Genomic DNA, 14,929 nt, shown 5'->3' with positions numbered 1-14,929 from the left:
GACTCTTTTATATTAGCTATCTGAACCCCATGTACCTTTATCAGGGGGCTACCATACTGTATGTGTGCAGCAGTAGCCCATTAGCATTAGAAACTCTAACTGACAGGTTAAAAAGGGACAGCCAGGTTGTCAGAAAAACAGACAGTTTAGGAACTTCAAGTAACAGTTACAAAAGCAGACGTATCAGCGAAAAATGATCAACATGACGAGACAACTTTTATTGTACAATAATATTTTGAAGAGTAGTTTTTTAGTGTCGGTGTCAGTATTTTGTTGTGGGTACAACTAAAGTCAATTAGAAAAAGAAAGAGTCACAAAAAATTAGTTTTAAGAAATGGTATCTTCATTTTTAAAATTGAATTCAAATCAGGGGCGTGTGTTCAATATGCAGGAGAACCCTTTCAGAAAACCTGAATTCATTTGTTGAAACATTTTTTTTGGCTTCTGAAAGCCAGAATCCTAGGACAATAGGAAGGTGATTTCACAAAACACCTAAAATGCTCTTTCATTGTGTAGTGTGGTATGTCAGTAAAAGCCATTGGGCTGTCCAAGTGGCCTATCTGGATTTTAGAAGTCAAAAACCTGGACAAAACTGTTCTGACTGAGACTCAATTCAGCTAATCGCTGATTGGCATGTCATTGCCCCACAAGCTCCACCCCTGACACCACCATCCACTACCCCCGTCAGGGATGTACAATTGTCAAATGTTGCAACCCTAGTAAAAGTTTTAACAAACAGTTTGAGCATTACTATCAACTAAGTTTGTTCTAACCAAACTAAATAGATTAAGGGGCCGATTCACAAAGGGCCGAATATCGAGGGTTAATTAACCCTCGATATTCGACTGGGAATTAAAATCCTTCGACTTCGAATATCGAAGTTGAAGGATTTTAGCACAAATATTGCGATCGAACGATAAAATCCTTCGAATCAAACGATTCGAAGGATTTTAATCCAACGATCAAAGGAATATCCTTCGATCAAAAAAACTTAGGAAAGCCTATGGGGACCTTCCCCATAGGCTAACACTGAGTTTGGTAGCTTTTAGATGGCGAACTAGGGGGTCGAAGTTTTTTCTTAAAGAGACAGTACTTCGACTATCGAATGGTCGAATAGTCGAACGATTTTAAGTTCGAATAGTTCGATTCGAAGTCGTAGTCGTAGTCGAAGGTCGTAGTATCCCATTCGATGGTCGAAGTAGCCCAAAAAACACTTCGAAATTCGAAGTTTTTTTACTTCGAATCCTTCACTCGAAGTTAGTGAATCAGCCCCTAAGTGTGATATAATTATTTGTATCCAAATTCATAGTAAAACAAACACCTTTTAAATAAGAACTATAAAGTGGTTTCTTTTGTTATACACTTGAATACAAACATAGTAACTACAGTAGTTTCGTGAAATTGTGGATGCCAAAACACCCTGGGGTAGATTTATCAAGGTTCAAATTTCGAAGTGCAAAAAACTTCGAAATTCGACCATCGAATAGGCTAGTTCGACATTCGTACGATTTAATCATACGATCGTGCGATTTCACTTTGTCTTCTAAAAACGTAGCCAAATGTTGGCTGTATGTTCTAGAAGGTCCCCATAGGCTAACATAGCACTTCGGCAGGTTTAAGGTGGCGAAGTGTCGAAGTCAAAGTTTATTAAAGAGACAGTATTTCAATTATCGAATGGTCGAATAGTCAAAACATTTTCACTTCGAATCAAAGTCGAATTTGGCCTATTCGATGGTCGAAGTACCCAAAAAATACTTGAAGTTTTTCAATTCGAATATTCACTTCGAATTCACTTTGACCCTTAGTAAATCTGACCCTCTGTGTTATCATCCTTAAAGGAATTGTCCAGTATAAAAATAAAAACTGGTTAAATAGATAGGATGTGTAAAATAAAAAATGTTTTCAATATAGTAGTATGTAATCTATAAAGGTTGGACTGACTGGATGTCTAACATAATAACCAGAACACTACTTCCTGCTTTGCAGCTCTCTTGGTTTCCACTGATTGGTTACCAGGCAGTAACCAATAACCAATAAGTGACTTGATGGGGGCTACGTGGGTCATAATTGTTTGTTTTTTAATTTGACCTGCATGCTAAGGATCAATTGCAAACTTACTAAACAGTAATGTCCCATGTTGTCTCCCTTAAAGTAATTAACTAAGAGTTAGAGAGCAGAAAATCAGGAAGTTGGGTTCTGTTCTATTGTTAGACTTCCACTCACTCCAGCCTTTATAGATACAATTTTTTGCTAACTAACTATATTAGAAACATTTTTTATTTTGCACAGCCTATCTATTTAACCAATTTTTATTTTTACACTGAACTGTTTCTTTAAAGTTGCAGAAGTGTCATTAAAGGGATACTGTCATGGGGAAAAATATTTTTTTCAAAATTAATCAGTTAATAGTGCTGCTCCAGCAGAATTCTGCACTGAAATACATTTCTCAAAAGAGCAAACAGATTTTTTTATATTCAATTTTGAAATCTGACATGGGGCTAGACATATTGTTAATTTCCCAGCTGTCCCAAGTCATGTGACTTGTGCTCTGATAAACTTCAATCACTCTTTACTGCTGTACTGCAAGTTAGAGTGATATCACCCCCTCCCTTTTCCCCCCAGCAGCCAAACAAAAGAACAATGGGAAGGTAACCAGATAACAGCTCCATAACACAAGATAACAGCTGCCTGGTAGATCTAAGAACAGCACTCAATAGTAAAAACCCATGTCCCACTGAGACACATTCAGTTACATTGAGAAGGAAAAACAGCAGCCTGCAAGAAAGCATTTCTCTCCTACAGTGCAGGCACAAGTCACATGACTGGGGGCAGCTGGAAAATTGACAAAATGTCTAGCCCCATGTCAGATTTCAAAATTGAATATAAAAAAATCTGTTTGCTCTTTTGAGAAATGGATTTCAGTGCCGAATTCTGCTGGAGTAGCACTATTAACTATTAACCGATGACAGGATCCCTTTAATCTGTCCTTATCAAATGGCAAAGCACTACTAACATTAAAGTTAACTTTTAGGGGCAGATTTACTAAGCTCGAGTGAATGGTTTGAATTGCAAAAAGTTTGAAGTAAATTTTTGGGTACTTCGACCATCGAATAGGCTATATTCGACTTTGATTCGAAGGATTCAAAGAGAAAATCGTTCAACTATTCGACCATTCGATAATCAAAGTACTGTCTCTTTATAAAAAACTTTGACTTCATACTTTGCCAAATTAAAGCTACCGAAGTGCAATGTTAGCCTATGGGGACCTTCCAGAGCAAGTTTTTTTTGGTCCAATAGAAATCCTTCGATTAATCGCTAAAAATCGTTGGAATCGTTCAAATTTGAAAGATTTTTATTCGACCGCAGGATTGCCAAATTTGTTGAAAAAAAATCGAATTAGAAGTTTTTTAATTCGATGGTCGAATTTTGAAGTTTTTTGTACTTCGGAATTCGACCCTTGATAAATCTGCCCCTTAGTATGTTATAGAATTGCTAATTCTAAGCAACTTTTCAATTGGCCTTAATTTTTTCTAGTTTTTGAATTATTTGCCTTTATCTTATGACTCTTTTCAGCTTTCAAATGGGAATCACTGACCCCATCTAAAAAAACAAATGCACTGTATGGCTATAAATGTAATGTTATTGCTATTTTTATTACTCATTTTTCTATTCAGGCCATCTCCTATTCATATTCTATCATATCAAAATCAGTGCATGGTTGCTAGAGTCATTTGGACCCAAGTAAGCAGATTTCTGAAATTGCAAACTGAGAATCTGCTGAGTAAAACGTTAAATGACTCAAAAACGGCAAATAATAAAGAATGAAAATCAATTGCAAATTGTCTCAAAATATTACTTTCTACATCATACTAAAAGTTAAAGGAGAAGGAAAGCTACCTTGCCACCACTTTACCTCTGAATAGTCCTCCTGTATGCAGTGCAGATTGCATGGTTTTTAATGCATCTGATTGTTAGTTTAACTAGTTATATAAGTCTGCAACTTCCAGCACCTTTTGGAGAACGCAGCAGCCATCTTTGTAAAGTATTCACAGTTCGCTTCTTTCATTACACACTAATGCGCATGTGTGAAAAATTCCCTCCCCAGACACCAGACGGGTGTCATCGCATACATTACACAGACCTGATGGGCAGAGAAAGATCACGATCTGTCTTCACAGTGATCTGGATTCTATCAAGATTAAATTACACAGAGGAATGTAGCATCCTCATACCAACGGGACGCTTTCATTCCTATTGGCTGGGGGGTGCGGGCTAACTGGGGCCAGGAATGACTTGCATGTAAATATGTCTAGGGCACGTCATGAAAGAAGGGCGGAGAGCTTCGGATTTGTAACATGCGCAGAGTGATAAAAAGTATTGTACTGAGTCTCTATGCTGCCTGAGGCAGCGGGGTGGGCGCAATATGAAATTTTGCCTACGTCATCCAACCCCCAGACCGACTTTGTGAAGGAAGTGCTTTTACTACAGACTGACAGCAGGGAGGCAGGATTGACACTGTGCAGTGAGTACTAATTCAGGATGCCTTTATCAGCAATCACCCTCAGTATTAACCTTTCCTTCTTGAAGTCAATTGCACATGGATAGGAAACTGGCTACAAGATAGGGTACAGAGGGTGGATATTAATGGTACATTCTCTACTTGCGGTAAGGTTTTTAGTGGGGTCCCTCAGGGTTCTGTATTAGGTCATCTTTTATTTTACTTGTTCATTAACATTGTAAGTAATTATTATTATTAACATGCATTTATATAGCTCCAACATATTTTGAAGCACTGTATAAGTAATACATCAGTGTTTGCAGATTACACAATATTATGCAGCCCAATTTATTCCATCCATTATGTAATATCCTTGCAGCAGGATCTTGACAATCTGGCTATCTGAGTGGCTAAGTGGCAGTTGAGATTCAATGTCGAAAAATGTAAGGTCATGTCACACTAGGCAAATCCATAATGGAAAAAGACCTTTGTGTCCTTGTAGATAATAAACTTGGCTCTATCAATTAATGCCAGTCAACAGTTGCAAGGACAAACAAGGTTTTGAGGGGCATAGATTGGCGGAAGGAAGGGTTATTCTTCCATTTTACAGAGTGCTGGGAAGACCCCATCTAGAATATGTCATGCAGTTTTGGTCTCCAGTGCTCAAACAGGATATTTCTGAATTAGAATGAATCCAGAGAAGGGCAACTAAGCTGGTAAAAGGTATTGAAAGATTCCGTTATAAACAAAGTTGGGGTTATTTAGGCTGGAGAAGAGATGCTTAAGGGGTGATATGATAAATATGTATAAATATATAAGGGGGTTATATAATAATCTCTCTAATGCTTTATTTACCAGTAGGTCCTCTTTTACTGTGAAAATGGGAAATTTTCTCCCTGAATCAGTCATACTGGCTGATACATTAGGTAGCTTTAAGAAGGGGTCAAATTACTTTTTAGCAAGTGAGGACATACAGTGTTCTGGAAGATAGCTCATGGTACAAGTTGATCCAGGGACTGGTCCAGGAAGGAATTGTTCCCCCACTGATGTTAACTGGAGAGGCTTCAAATGGGATGTTTGTCTTCCTCTGGATTAACTAGCAGTTAGGCAGGTTTTATATAGACATTCAAGGTTGAATTAGATGAATTAGATGAATTTGTTTCATTATATTGTATTCATTCATTGTATTACATAGTAATTTCAAGGAGACATGTTTTCAGTAGTATGAAACATTTCCTGACATTGAACAATGAAAAACATCCGGTGCTTTAAATTTATTCTCATTCTCTAAGGGAACCTTTTCTTCCAGAAGATGACACATTTTCCCTTCATCTGCAATGAATGCAGCAAGCACCAAAATAAAGATTAAAAAAAAAATGTATATCCTCTCTTTGAGACTGAAATATTTTTTTCTTACTAATGCTTAGAAATACAACAGAACAACTCTTATGAGTGAATGATGTAAGTGACAGAACAGAATCACACATTTTTATTCCTTCCAAGCAAAAACAAACATAGCTTATAATGCATTTATTCCAATTTCTGTGTTTGATGTTTGTCCTTTCAATATTTTGATTTCTGCTGGAGTGATAATGACGTTAGACCCTAGGCTGCCTGTGATGTAGCAGGGACTAATTTTAATAATTGCACATTCCCTGTGAAATAGCATAATTTATTGGCAACATATTAAAAATGAAAATATCTCTGTGGGGACAATGTTAATATCAAACAACAGTCATTTCCACAGACACCTGTAAACCTAACTGAAACTTCAATAGAGGTTTCAGTGGGATATGATGCTGTTGTTGTCTATGATCTACCATATGCAAATGAATACCATCCAGTTCTGGACCTTTGTTTACCAATACATGTTCTAGTCTGTTTTTAATTTCCTCCTGAGTCACCCATGCATGAATTATTATATTACTAGATGGATCTAAGAAAAACCTTCATCAGGTGCCTCCTTTATGTAGACAGTTGAAAAATAGTTCAGAATCTTTGCTTTTCCCCTTTTCTCATGAACCAACTGACCCCCTCTGGTAATAAGGGTCCCATCCCTTCTTTCTTCATTTTTTTATTTTGCTGTTTACATATTTCAAAAAGAATTGTGGATTTATTCTACTCCTCAATGCAATAACCTTTTCCATCTATGTGTTAGATTAACTGATAGCTTTTTTAGTAGCTTATTGTACTTGAAAAGTTTCAGCTGTCCCAGCTAACGTGAATGATTTAACCCTTTAAGTGCCACAAATCATATCTATGTACCACAGAAGGTAGATTCTATGATCTGCAGCACTTCTTGGTTGGGGAGTGGAGGAGCACCTCGCTCCGTCCTCCCTCATTCCCCCACCTAGGCAATGAGCATAGAGGGGGGATTAAGTGTCCCCTGGTTTGCATTTACCCAGGGGCCCCAAGGCAGCAGCAGGCATGTCCTGCTTCTGCAAGCCCTTCCTGGACCCCCCAGCACCACCCCCCACCGGATCCTGGGCAAAGGCTTATTCCTCTTTGTGGAAACTCCTCCAGCAACCCTTGCCGGATTTTCAGCCTCTATCCAGGTTAGTGTTACATACACACAAACACATACTTATTTAATTAATACACACTTACATTCACACTTACATACATACATACATACATACATTTTTGGGAATTGGGGCATCACACACATTCACAGCACACACAAACACTTGCACATGCACACACGTACTGTACATAACATGCAATTTACCAAGTGTACACATGCATAAACACTTACACTATTTTGTGTGTGGGGGGGGTTTTGTTACCTTTTTTTGCCTGAAAAAAAATGTTTTATTGCCATTGCAGTTAGCGTATTCACTAACCGTACTGAGCAATACTTTTTGATGACGTTGGTGCATTTTTAGCTATTTTATTGCATTTTTAGTCATTTTATTGTATTTTCTGCCCTGAGTAGGTGTTGTTTGTTTCTATACATAAAACCTATTTGGCCAAGCTAAAATATTCAAACTGTGATTCTGACTGCTGATTACCCTAGGAGAAAAAAAAACATTGTTTTTTTGTGGTTTTATTTGATTTTAGTGATTTTATTGCATTTTGCACTGTTCTTTATTACTTCGTTTTACCCATGTACATTTTGTCTGCTATATATCCATTTAGGAGTCTCTGGGCACCACATAGTTTGGTATATCTATGCATATTGGGCATCGACCTGTTCAGTAGACTCCTGGAGTTCATATTTAGGATGTTGTATGCTGATCCATTACAAAAGTTGGGGCATATAATGTATACTTTCTGAAAATATATGGTGCAGTAGAAAGATGTATTTACCCATTTTAGATTTATCAGGATGTGTATTCTTCAAAAAATATATGTTTTTATAGGTTCTCCATACTGTTAAGCGGTCTTATGACACATACCGGGTGCTTGTACTGCAGCAGCCAAAGCTGTAAAAATGTATATGCACTATTTGCATCTGGGGGTCTTTGTACACCACATGGTTTGGTAAATCAATGCATACTGTTCCATAGTCCTCAGGCATTCATATTTTTTTGGTACCTAATGCTATGTGGGAGATAAGATGCTAGAAAATGGTAGCTGATGCAATTTTCAAGTATTTAATCAGAACCAGCAATTTTGGGAAAGCATTGCAAGTTATTTGAAATAAAAATACATGGTTACCCATTTTGGATTTGTCTGAATGTGTTTTTTTCCAAAAATATATAGTTTTGGGGGGTCAACATATCTTTTTGTGTTTTTACCCTGCAAAAACAATGCAGTACATGTGTTGATTATTCATTTGCTGAAGTGACTTCCAGAAAAAATTTGTATGTGCTCATTTTGGGGTCTTTAAATGTCAGATACTTTGGTAATCCTATGTACAATGGACATCAAACTGTTCAGTGGACCTCTGGCATTTGTATTTAGAATGTTTCTTCTTGCTACATTATGCTATGAGGGAGATAAGATGCTAGAAGTTGGAAGCTTTGAGGCAATTTTCAGTTATTTCATCAAAAGTGACACATTTTGAAAGGCATTTTGACTCAGTAATTTGGAGAAGAAAGACATAGTTACCAATTTTGGATTTGTCTGAATGGGAGTTTTTCATCTGTAGAAGTCAGAAATCTTCATAAAACTTTACATAACTGGTATTGGCATGCTCGAGACACTTGAGGCTTGCCAAATCAGTCCCTCCTGCGCCGTTCGGATCTTCAAACACTTGCGCACTTTCAGGTTATGATGCTGGTTCACGCCAGTTGTGTTTGACGCAAAGTTTAAATATTTAAAGGGGCCTCGGGCAAATATTCATTGCACAACGTAGGTCCATTTTACTAGTTCCTCGGTGCGATTCTTATGCCGTGTTTGACCTTGCCTGTCCCTGTACTGTCTGCTGCCTGTCCTTATCCCTGCCTGTACCTTGACTATTCTTACAGATTCTGATTTGTACTGATATACTACCGTGTATTTGACCCGGCCTGTGACCTTGACTATTCTCTTGTGTCCTGAATCGGTACCGCCTTGCTTGATTGTATTGGTATTGGTATTGACACGGCCTGTTCCCTGATCACGTTTCTTATTCTTCATTCGAGTACAACGTTTGGTTCACTTGCTTACCCAGAATTCTCTCCTTGGTTCTCTCACACTAAGGCCTAGCGCCACCCGAGTAGCAGAGAGCTTTCATAAAATACAGCTTCCACCTCTGCTTGGCTATGTGCATCAGAACCAAGAGGAGATTGGCATGAAAATGTGCATTTGTTAAGCAGCATTTTAAAGATATTCCATTTTCCTTCTATGTTTAATCCCATACCCTGCTGACCCTGTGAGCCAGCAGAATTTTCCTTATTAATTACCCCTGCAGGATTGTTTAGGAGAACTAAATAGGGTCAGACTGGGCTGTCCAGACCCGCTCCCCCGATCGGCTGGCCCCCAAAAAAAGATATGCAGCGCTGCACTTGCATGGTGCACACCGGCATTTGTGCATGGACCCAAGAAGTTTGGATGGGCCCCAAAGCTCCAGTCTGACCCCGAAACTAAACCTTAATAATGAAGGATGCTAGAAATCACGTTGTCCAGATCTTGTCAGGTAGGGTGTGAGACGCGCCTGGAGATTTTCCCGTTCTCTTATCTCCTGGCGCACCTCTTCTTGTCTTGTGCGCAGACGCGCACTTCCTGCTTTGCCAAGCATTCATGACGTCATTATGGCGCCAATTTTGAATCTTCAGCACCTTTAAAAGCCCAGTCCTCCATTTTTTAAGCGCCCAAGCTGGCTTCAGTTTACCTGTTCCTGCTAAAGCGTTACTTTGTCTTTGGATATCCTAGTTTTGACCTTTGCCTGATTCTTCTACTACGTTTTCTGCTGCCTGACTAGAACTTTTTGACTGACTCTGACTACCTCTCTTCTTGATCCTTGCACAAGGTTCCTGTTTACGAGATTGTTACATAGGGTTATTCTTTTTCCCAGCTCCTTCACAAGTGGGTTGGGAAGTTTCTGAGGCCTGGAGGTGTACATTTTATATCTCTGATAGTGTTATGTTATTGGGGTTCATCTTCTAGGATGCTTTCCCAGATTGTGTACTGCCTGTCCCACCCTGATGAGCTCAATGTCTTAAGACAGTGGGTTAGTTGGTTGCAACACCATAAATCTGTAATCCCAGCTTCTTTTGTATATTTGCCAGATATAACCTTACCCCTTTTTTAAAGAACTCTTTAAGTCTAGTGGGATTACCTTTATAAGCATTCCAGGAAGAAAATGAGTCCAGACTTGGTGGGAATTCTGGCTTTACAGTAAGTTCAGTGGCTGTAGTGTGTAAGGCCTGAGAGTTAGTTTAAATACCTCTTTGTTTTTAAACCAGATATCCAGTGTTGGAGACACAGTAGGGTGTTTGTATATGAGTTTCTTGACCATATAATGTTGGACCCATAGTAATTTTTTTAAGTGGAATATCTTTGGAAGCTTGATTTATGTCAAGATACGCCTTTGTTTCTTTGTCCCTATACCACAACAACACTCTCGCCAGATGCATTTAGGCATTATACATGTCTGTATCCAGAATGACTAGGCCAACATTTTCCCTTGCTAAAATGAAGCAATTATATTTAAGTCTCGGGCTCTTTTCTGACAATATGAACCTGGAGATCATCAATTTGATTTGGTTTGGTTTGAAGAAGTGTCCTGGTATATAAATGCATTTAGTTTACAACACTTTTTACACTTTTTCCAGTATAAATACCGGTAGTTGTTTTATCAATACTTCAATCATTTCTTTGTAGAGTTATCAGAGGTCACTTTGTTTCGATGCTGCAAAATCTCTGTTCATTGCAGCATACACAGTATCACATTTCTTTAGTGTGTATCGGAAACATACATTTGACCTCCATGCTTTAAGTTTGGCCACATGCTCAGCCTACAGTATGCACAGTTGGCTTCCTGGTAATCTGTTCTAGTGACTGTGAAATTGTGCACAGCTGTCATGGGGCACAAGAGAAACTAAGAAATGTTATTTTCCTTTAGGGCTCATTACGTCTGCAAGCACAGTAGGCATCTTGTGATTGCCTAACACCACTTTCATTTAAAGTTTTTAAATCAAAATGTGTTCTTGATGCTTTAGCATAGTTGCATTAAGCACCACTCTTTTTTTCCTTCTACTGGCAGCTCCAATAAACCCATTCTCTAAATCTGCCAGTAGTCAAAAAATCAAAGGAAGAGGCAGCACTCTACAGTTCAGAGATAGACAACAATAGATCTATAATATAGTGCAATATTTCTCTCATCAAAGGACAAGGTGTATGTTTTAATTACTTCCACAGTACCCCAAAATACTTTGCTTTCACCAGGTGCAATCCAGTTAGGTTAGAATGGATATACCACTTGAAATTGGCATAAATTATTTATAGGCATGTCATAGAGTAACATAGTAACATAGTAAGTAAGGTTGAAAAAAGACACACATCCATCAAGTTCAACCTTTTTTTTTTTTTTTTTAAATCTGCCTAACTGCAAGTTGATCCAGAGGAAGGCAAAAAAAAACCCATCTGAAGCCTCACCAATTTGCCTCAGAGGGGGAAAAAATTCCTTCCTGACTCCAAAATGGAGACTAGTCCCTGGATCAACTTGGAACTGCCTTTTGCCCCCATTTTACAATCTCAACAGGAACGACAATATAATTCACTGTAATAGTGTAAAAAAACCTTTAATTTTAATGAATATTTTGCTTAAAATTGCACTCACATGTTCGTGTTAATATTCTTCTCATAAAAGTCTCTCCTTGGTGCTTATACTATCACCGCTAGTAGTAGGGTAGAGCTTTGGTAGCGTCTTCCACTGTGCAGGTTGTTGTTCATTATGTGCACCAGGATGGCATCACAAGCCTGACACATTTTTCAACGCGGGTTCCCCAAAAACACTCTTATTTTTTTGCTGTTGTTGTTTTCTTCTACATCTGATCTCTGGCGAGTTGGTCCTTCTTTTGAATTTTTACTACAGGCAGGGTAAACTTTGATGGATGGGTATGTTGTATAGTGTAGTGTAAATGGAGGGGTATGTAGTGTAGACATCCAAGGTTTTCATTTTCGGGGTTATCTAAGAAAAGGTTCAATATTTGCTAATGAACTAGTCCTCATATAACAACCAATAAGCAAGTAGCATTTACTGCTAACCTCCTTAAATGCATATATTTTATTGGTTGCTAAAGTGACTAGACCTGGTTATACATCCCCCCTTCCCCTATTTAAAAAGCACTATCTTTGCCCAGGTGCTGTAACCAATAAAATATTTTTTTTCCTGTTACCTGTTAATGCTTTTGCTGACTGGTTAATGTTATATAGGTTGCTAACAGCAAAATTTTTGTAATGCAAATTTGCATTTGTGAATATTTTGCTAACCCTTTACCCCTCACACAGTTGAATAATGATTGTGAATTTTATTGTTTATGATAGTGCGCAGTATATTTACTGTAATAAAACGTCTTACTTACATTTGCTCCAAAAGCTTACGCCACTTTCAAGCACATATTTATATAATAGATTGAACAAGTACATGTGTACATCATATTCTGCATAGTGCATTCTGGTCTATAATGCCTTTAAAACTGCTCAGTTCCTACAGGCTGATTTGTATGCAACCGATTCTAGTCGATCCTATTTATTCCAAGCTATGCTGCACTCCTGCTGACAAGGGAGAAACATGCATCCTCTGTAAAGCTGTGGGGAAGGACTGGCAGGATGCTACATTTGATGCAGCACCTGCACAGATGTATTCCTAGAAGGCATAAATAACACACACAAGTTACATAGTACAATAATAGTGGTTAGGCTGACTCTCATTTCTCAAAACGTGTCAATGCAATTCACAGATCAGAGTCTTATACATTTGCACAATTTTCACTGTTCTTTATTATCTAAAAGTAAAAGTATTATGTAAAAAAAAAATGATGCCCATTGTAAGCAGCAGTCCTGCCCTGCTTTATGGCCCAGATTCTAGCTATCTATATAGCAGAGCATTCTGTCACAGATTCTCTCTGATATCCACTGTAAGCAGCAGTTGTGCCCTGTTGTATGTTAATGGAAAGCCCATGCAGAAGTATGATTTTCAATTGTGGAACTTACAATTGACTCCATATTTTATTCAGGTTTACATCTTTTGCGCTCTTTTGCTAGAATTGTGTTTAGCAATTATATTGGTTTTTGTAAGGCTAAAATAGCAATCACCTGACGTTAGGATGGTACTTACATTTGAGTACACTGGGGGGAATGGGGGCCCAAAAAAATATTTTGCAGGGGGCCCTGTGACTTCTAGTTACGCCACTGATGGAACCTCATAGCAACACGTTCCATTTCACAGATAGCAATGACTCTACCAGTTAACATACCTGGTGGGTTGTGACATTTACTGATATTAATTTCAAAACATCTGTAGTAATGTATGAAACCTTCTTACTATAGTATTGTCTCTGTAACAGGTGGCTGGCATGTTCCCATTCTGCTGGCATCTGTACAGCTTTTGAACACAAAGGAAAGCTTGTGTTAGCAATAGCTTGGTTGTGCTGCAAAAGGGTGGTTCCAGTAGAACTGTATAAAATTCTCTGAAAACTTAAATTAAGGTTAATTGCAAAAGGAGTCCCACATGAAACACCTGTTTAACGGGCTTGTTCAACATAAAATTAACTTTTTATTGCAACTGGTCCTCTTTTTTTGTAGTTTTTTTCTTTAATATTTAAATTTTTTATACAAACTTGTCAGGCCTAGAATTTTAATTGCTATCTGGCTGTTTTAATTACCCTAGGAACCAGACAGCACTTTGTAAATGAAAATAACAGCTAATAAATATGTTTGTACAAAACAGAGCAACTTAAATAAGATGTGTATATTGGGGTCTTTTACAATTTTGCTGCAAATTTGTAAAAATGAAGCATATTGTTTATTTTCTTATTTGTTGACTGTAAATAAGAAAAAAAAGATTGTTAGGATGATGTCACCACTGAGGAAAAATAATTCAATAGTGGAACCTACTTTATACATATTTATACTTCTTATTTTTGTTACATTTTCATTAGTTGTAATAGTTTCTAAGATACACCATGCTTACTACAGGTATGGGACCTGTTATCCAGAATGCTGGGGAACTTGTCTATTCTGGATAACGAATCTTTCTGTAATTTGGATCTTCATACCTTAAGTCTAATAGGAAATAATTTAAACATTAAATAAGACTGTGTTTGCTTCCAATAAGAATTAATTTACTGGTTTGGATCAAGTACAAGGTACTGTTTTATTATTACAGAGAAAAGGGAAATGACTTTTTAAAATTTGGATTATTTGGATATTGGGTTTCTGGATAACGGATCCCATACCTGTATTAACATTAAGAACCATGGATAACTTAAACAAGCTCAAATTGGTATGTCTCTGCCAAATGGATCAGCTGGCTTCCGTTTTGCTTAGGAGCTGTTGTGCTCCTTCAGTCCCATCTTCCTGGAATGTAAGATTATTCAAAGTGAATAGCTCAGAAAGGAGCAGCTGTGAAGTCCACTTTTCCTCCTCCACCCCTTTCACCATTTTTTCTCTTTCATTTTTATGCCAGTTTTTGTACGTATATGTGTGACCTAAAATCATATTAGCAGTGTTTCCTCTAGTCCTCTAAGGGAGGAGGTTGTTGTCACTGCCATTCCTTTTTAATGGAGTCACAGGAGAAACTGCAGTGAGCAAATACAAGGAACAGATGCAGGGCTTAGAAGAAGCATACTCATCATATCAGCAGCTGCACTGCCAGCTTACTTGTAATACTGAATGGACTGCGTTAAAAGCACTGAGCCCCGGTGAGTGGGTTTGCCTGTATCTGCTGCAGCAGAAAGCCTTGTGCTGTATTCTTCTTCTGTCTTCTGAGTGAGTGTTTTACCATATAAAGTCCTTTATTTCATTTTAATTAGCCTGTGTCTTGGGTCCACAAGCAATGTC

General features: G+C 37.9%; 1 protein-coding gene across 4 annotated transcripts in view; it reads left to right on the top strand.

Moving 5' to 3' along the window:
* arhgap24.L (Rho GTPase activating protein 24 L homeolog) overlaps nucleotides 1-14,929 on the top strand; it is a 366,864-nt gene that overhangs the window by 246,205 nt on the left and 105,730 nt on the right. Inside the window, exon 1 of one of the 4 annotated variants that reach the window (XM_041591277.1) lies at nucleotides 4,171-4,522. The exons of 1 other annotated variant lie outside the window; for it this stretch is intronic. In XM_041591277.1, the coding sequence (XP_041447211.1) occupies nucleotides 4,393-4,522 (130 nt within the window). In that variant the 5' untranslated portion in view covers nucleotides 4,171-4,392. 2 more of the 4 variants (XM_041591279.1, XM_041591282.1) reach the window with 2 other exon arrangements.

This window comes from Xenopus laevis, chromosome 1L, assembly GCF_017654675.1.
Source record: "Xenopus laevis strain J_2021 chromosome 1L, Xenopus_laevis_v10.1, whole genome shotgun sequence".
NCBI lineage: Eukaryota > Metazoa > Chordata > Amphibia > Anura > Pipidae > Xenopus > Xenopus laevis.
The sequence above is the reverse complement of the archived record's forward strand: the minus strand, read 5'-3'. Positions and strand labels throughout refer to the sequence as shown.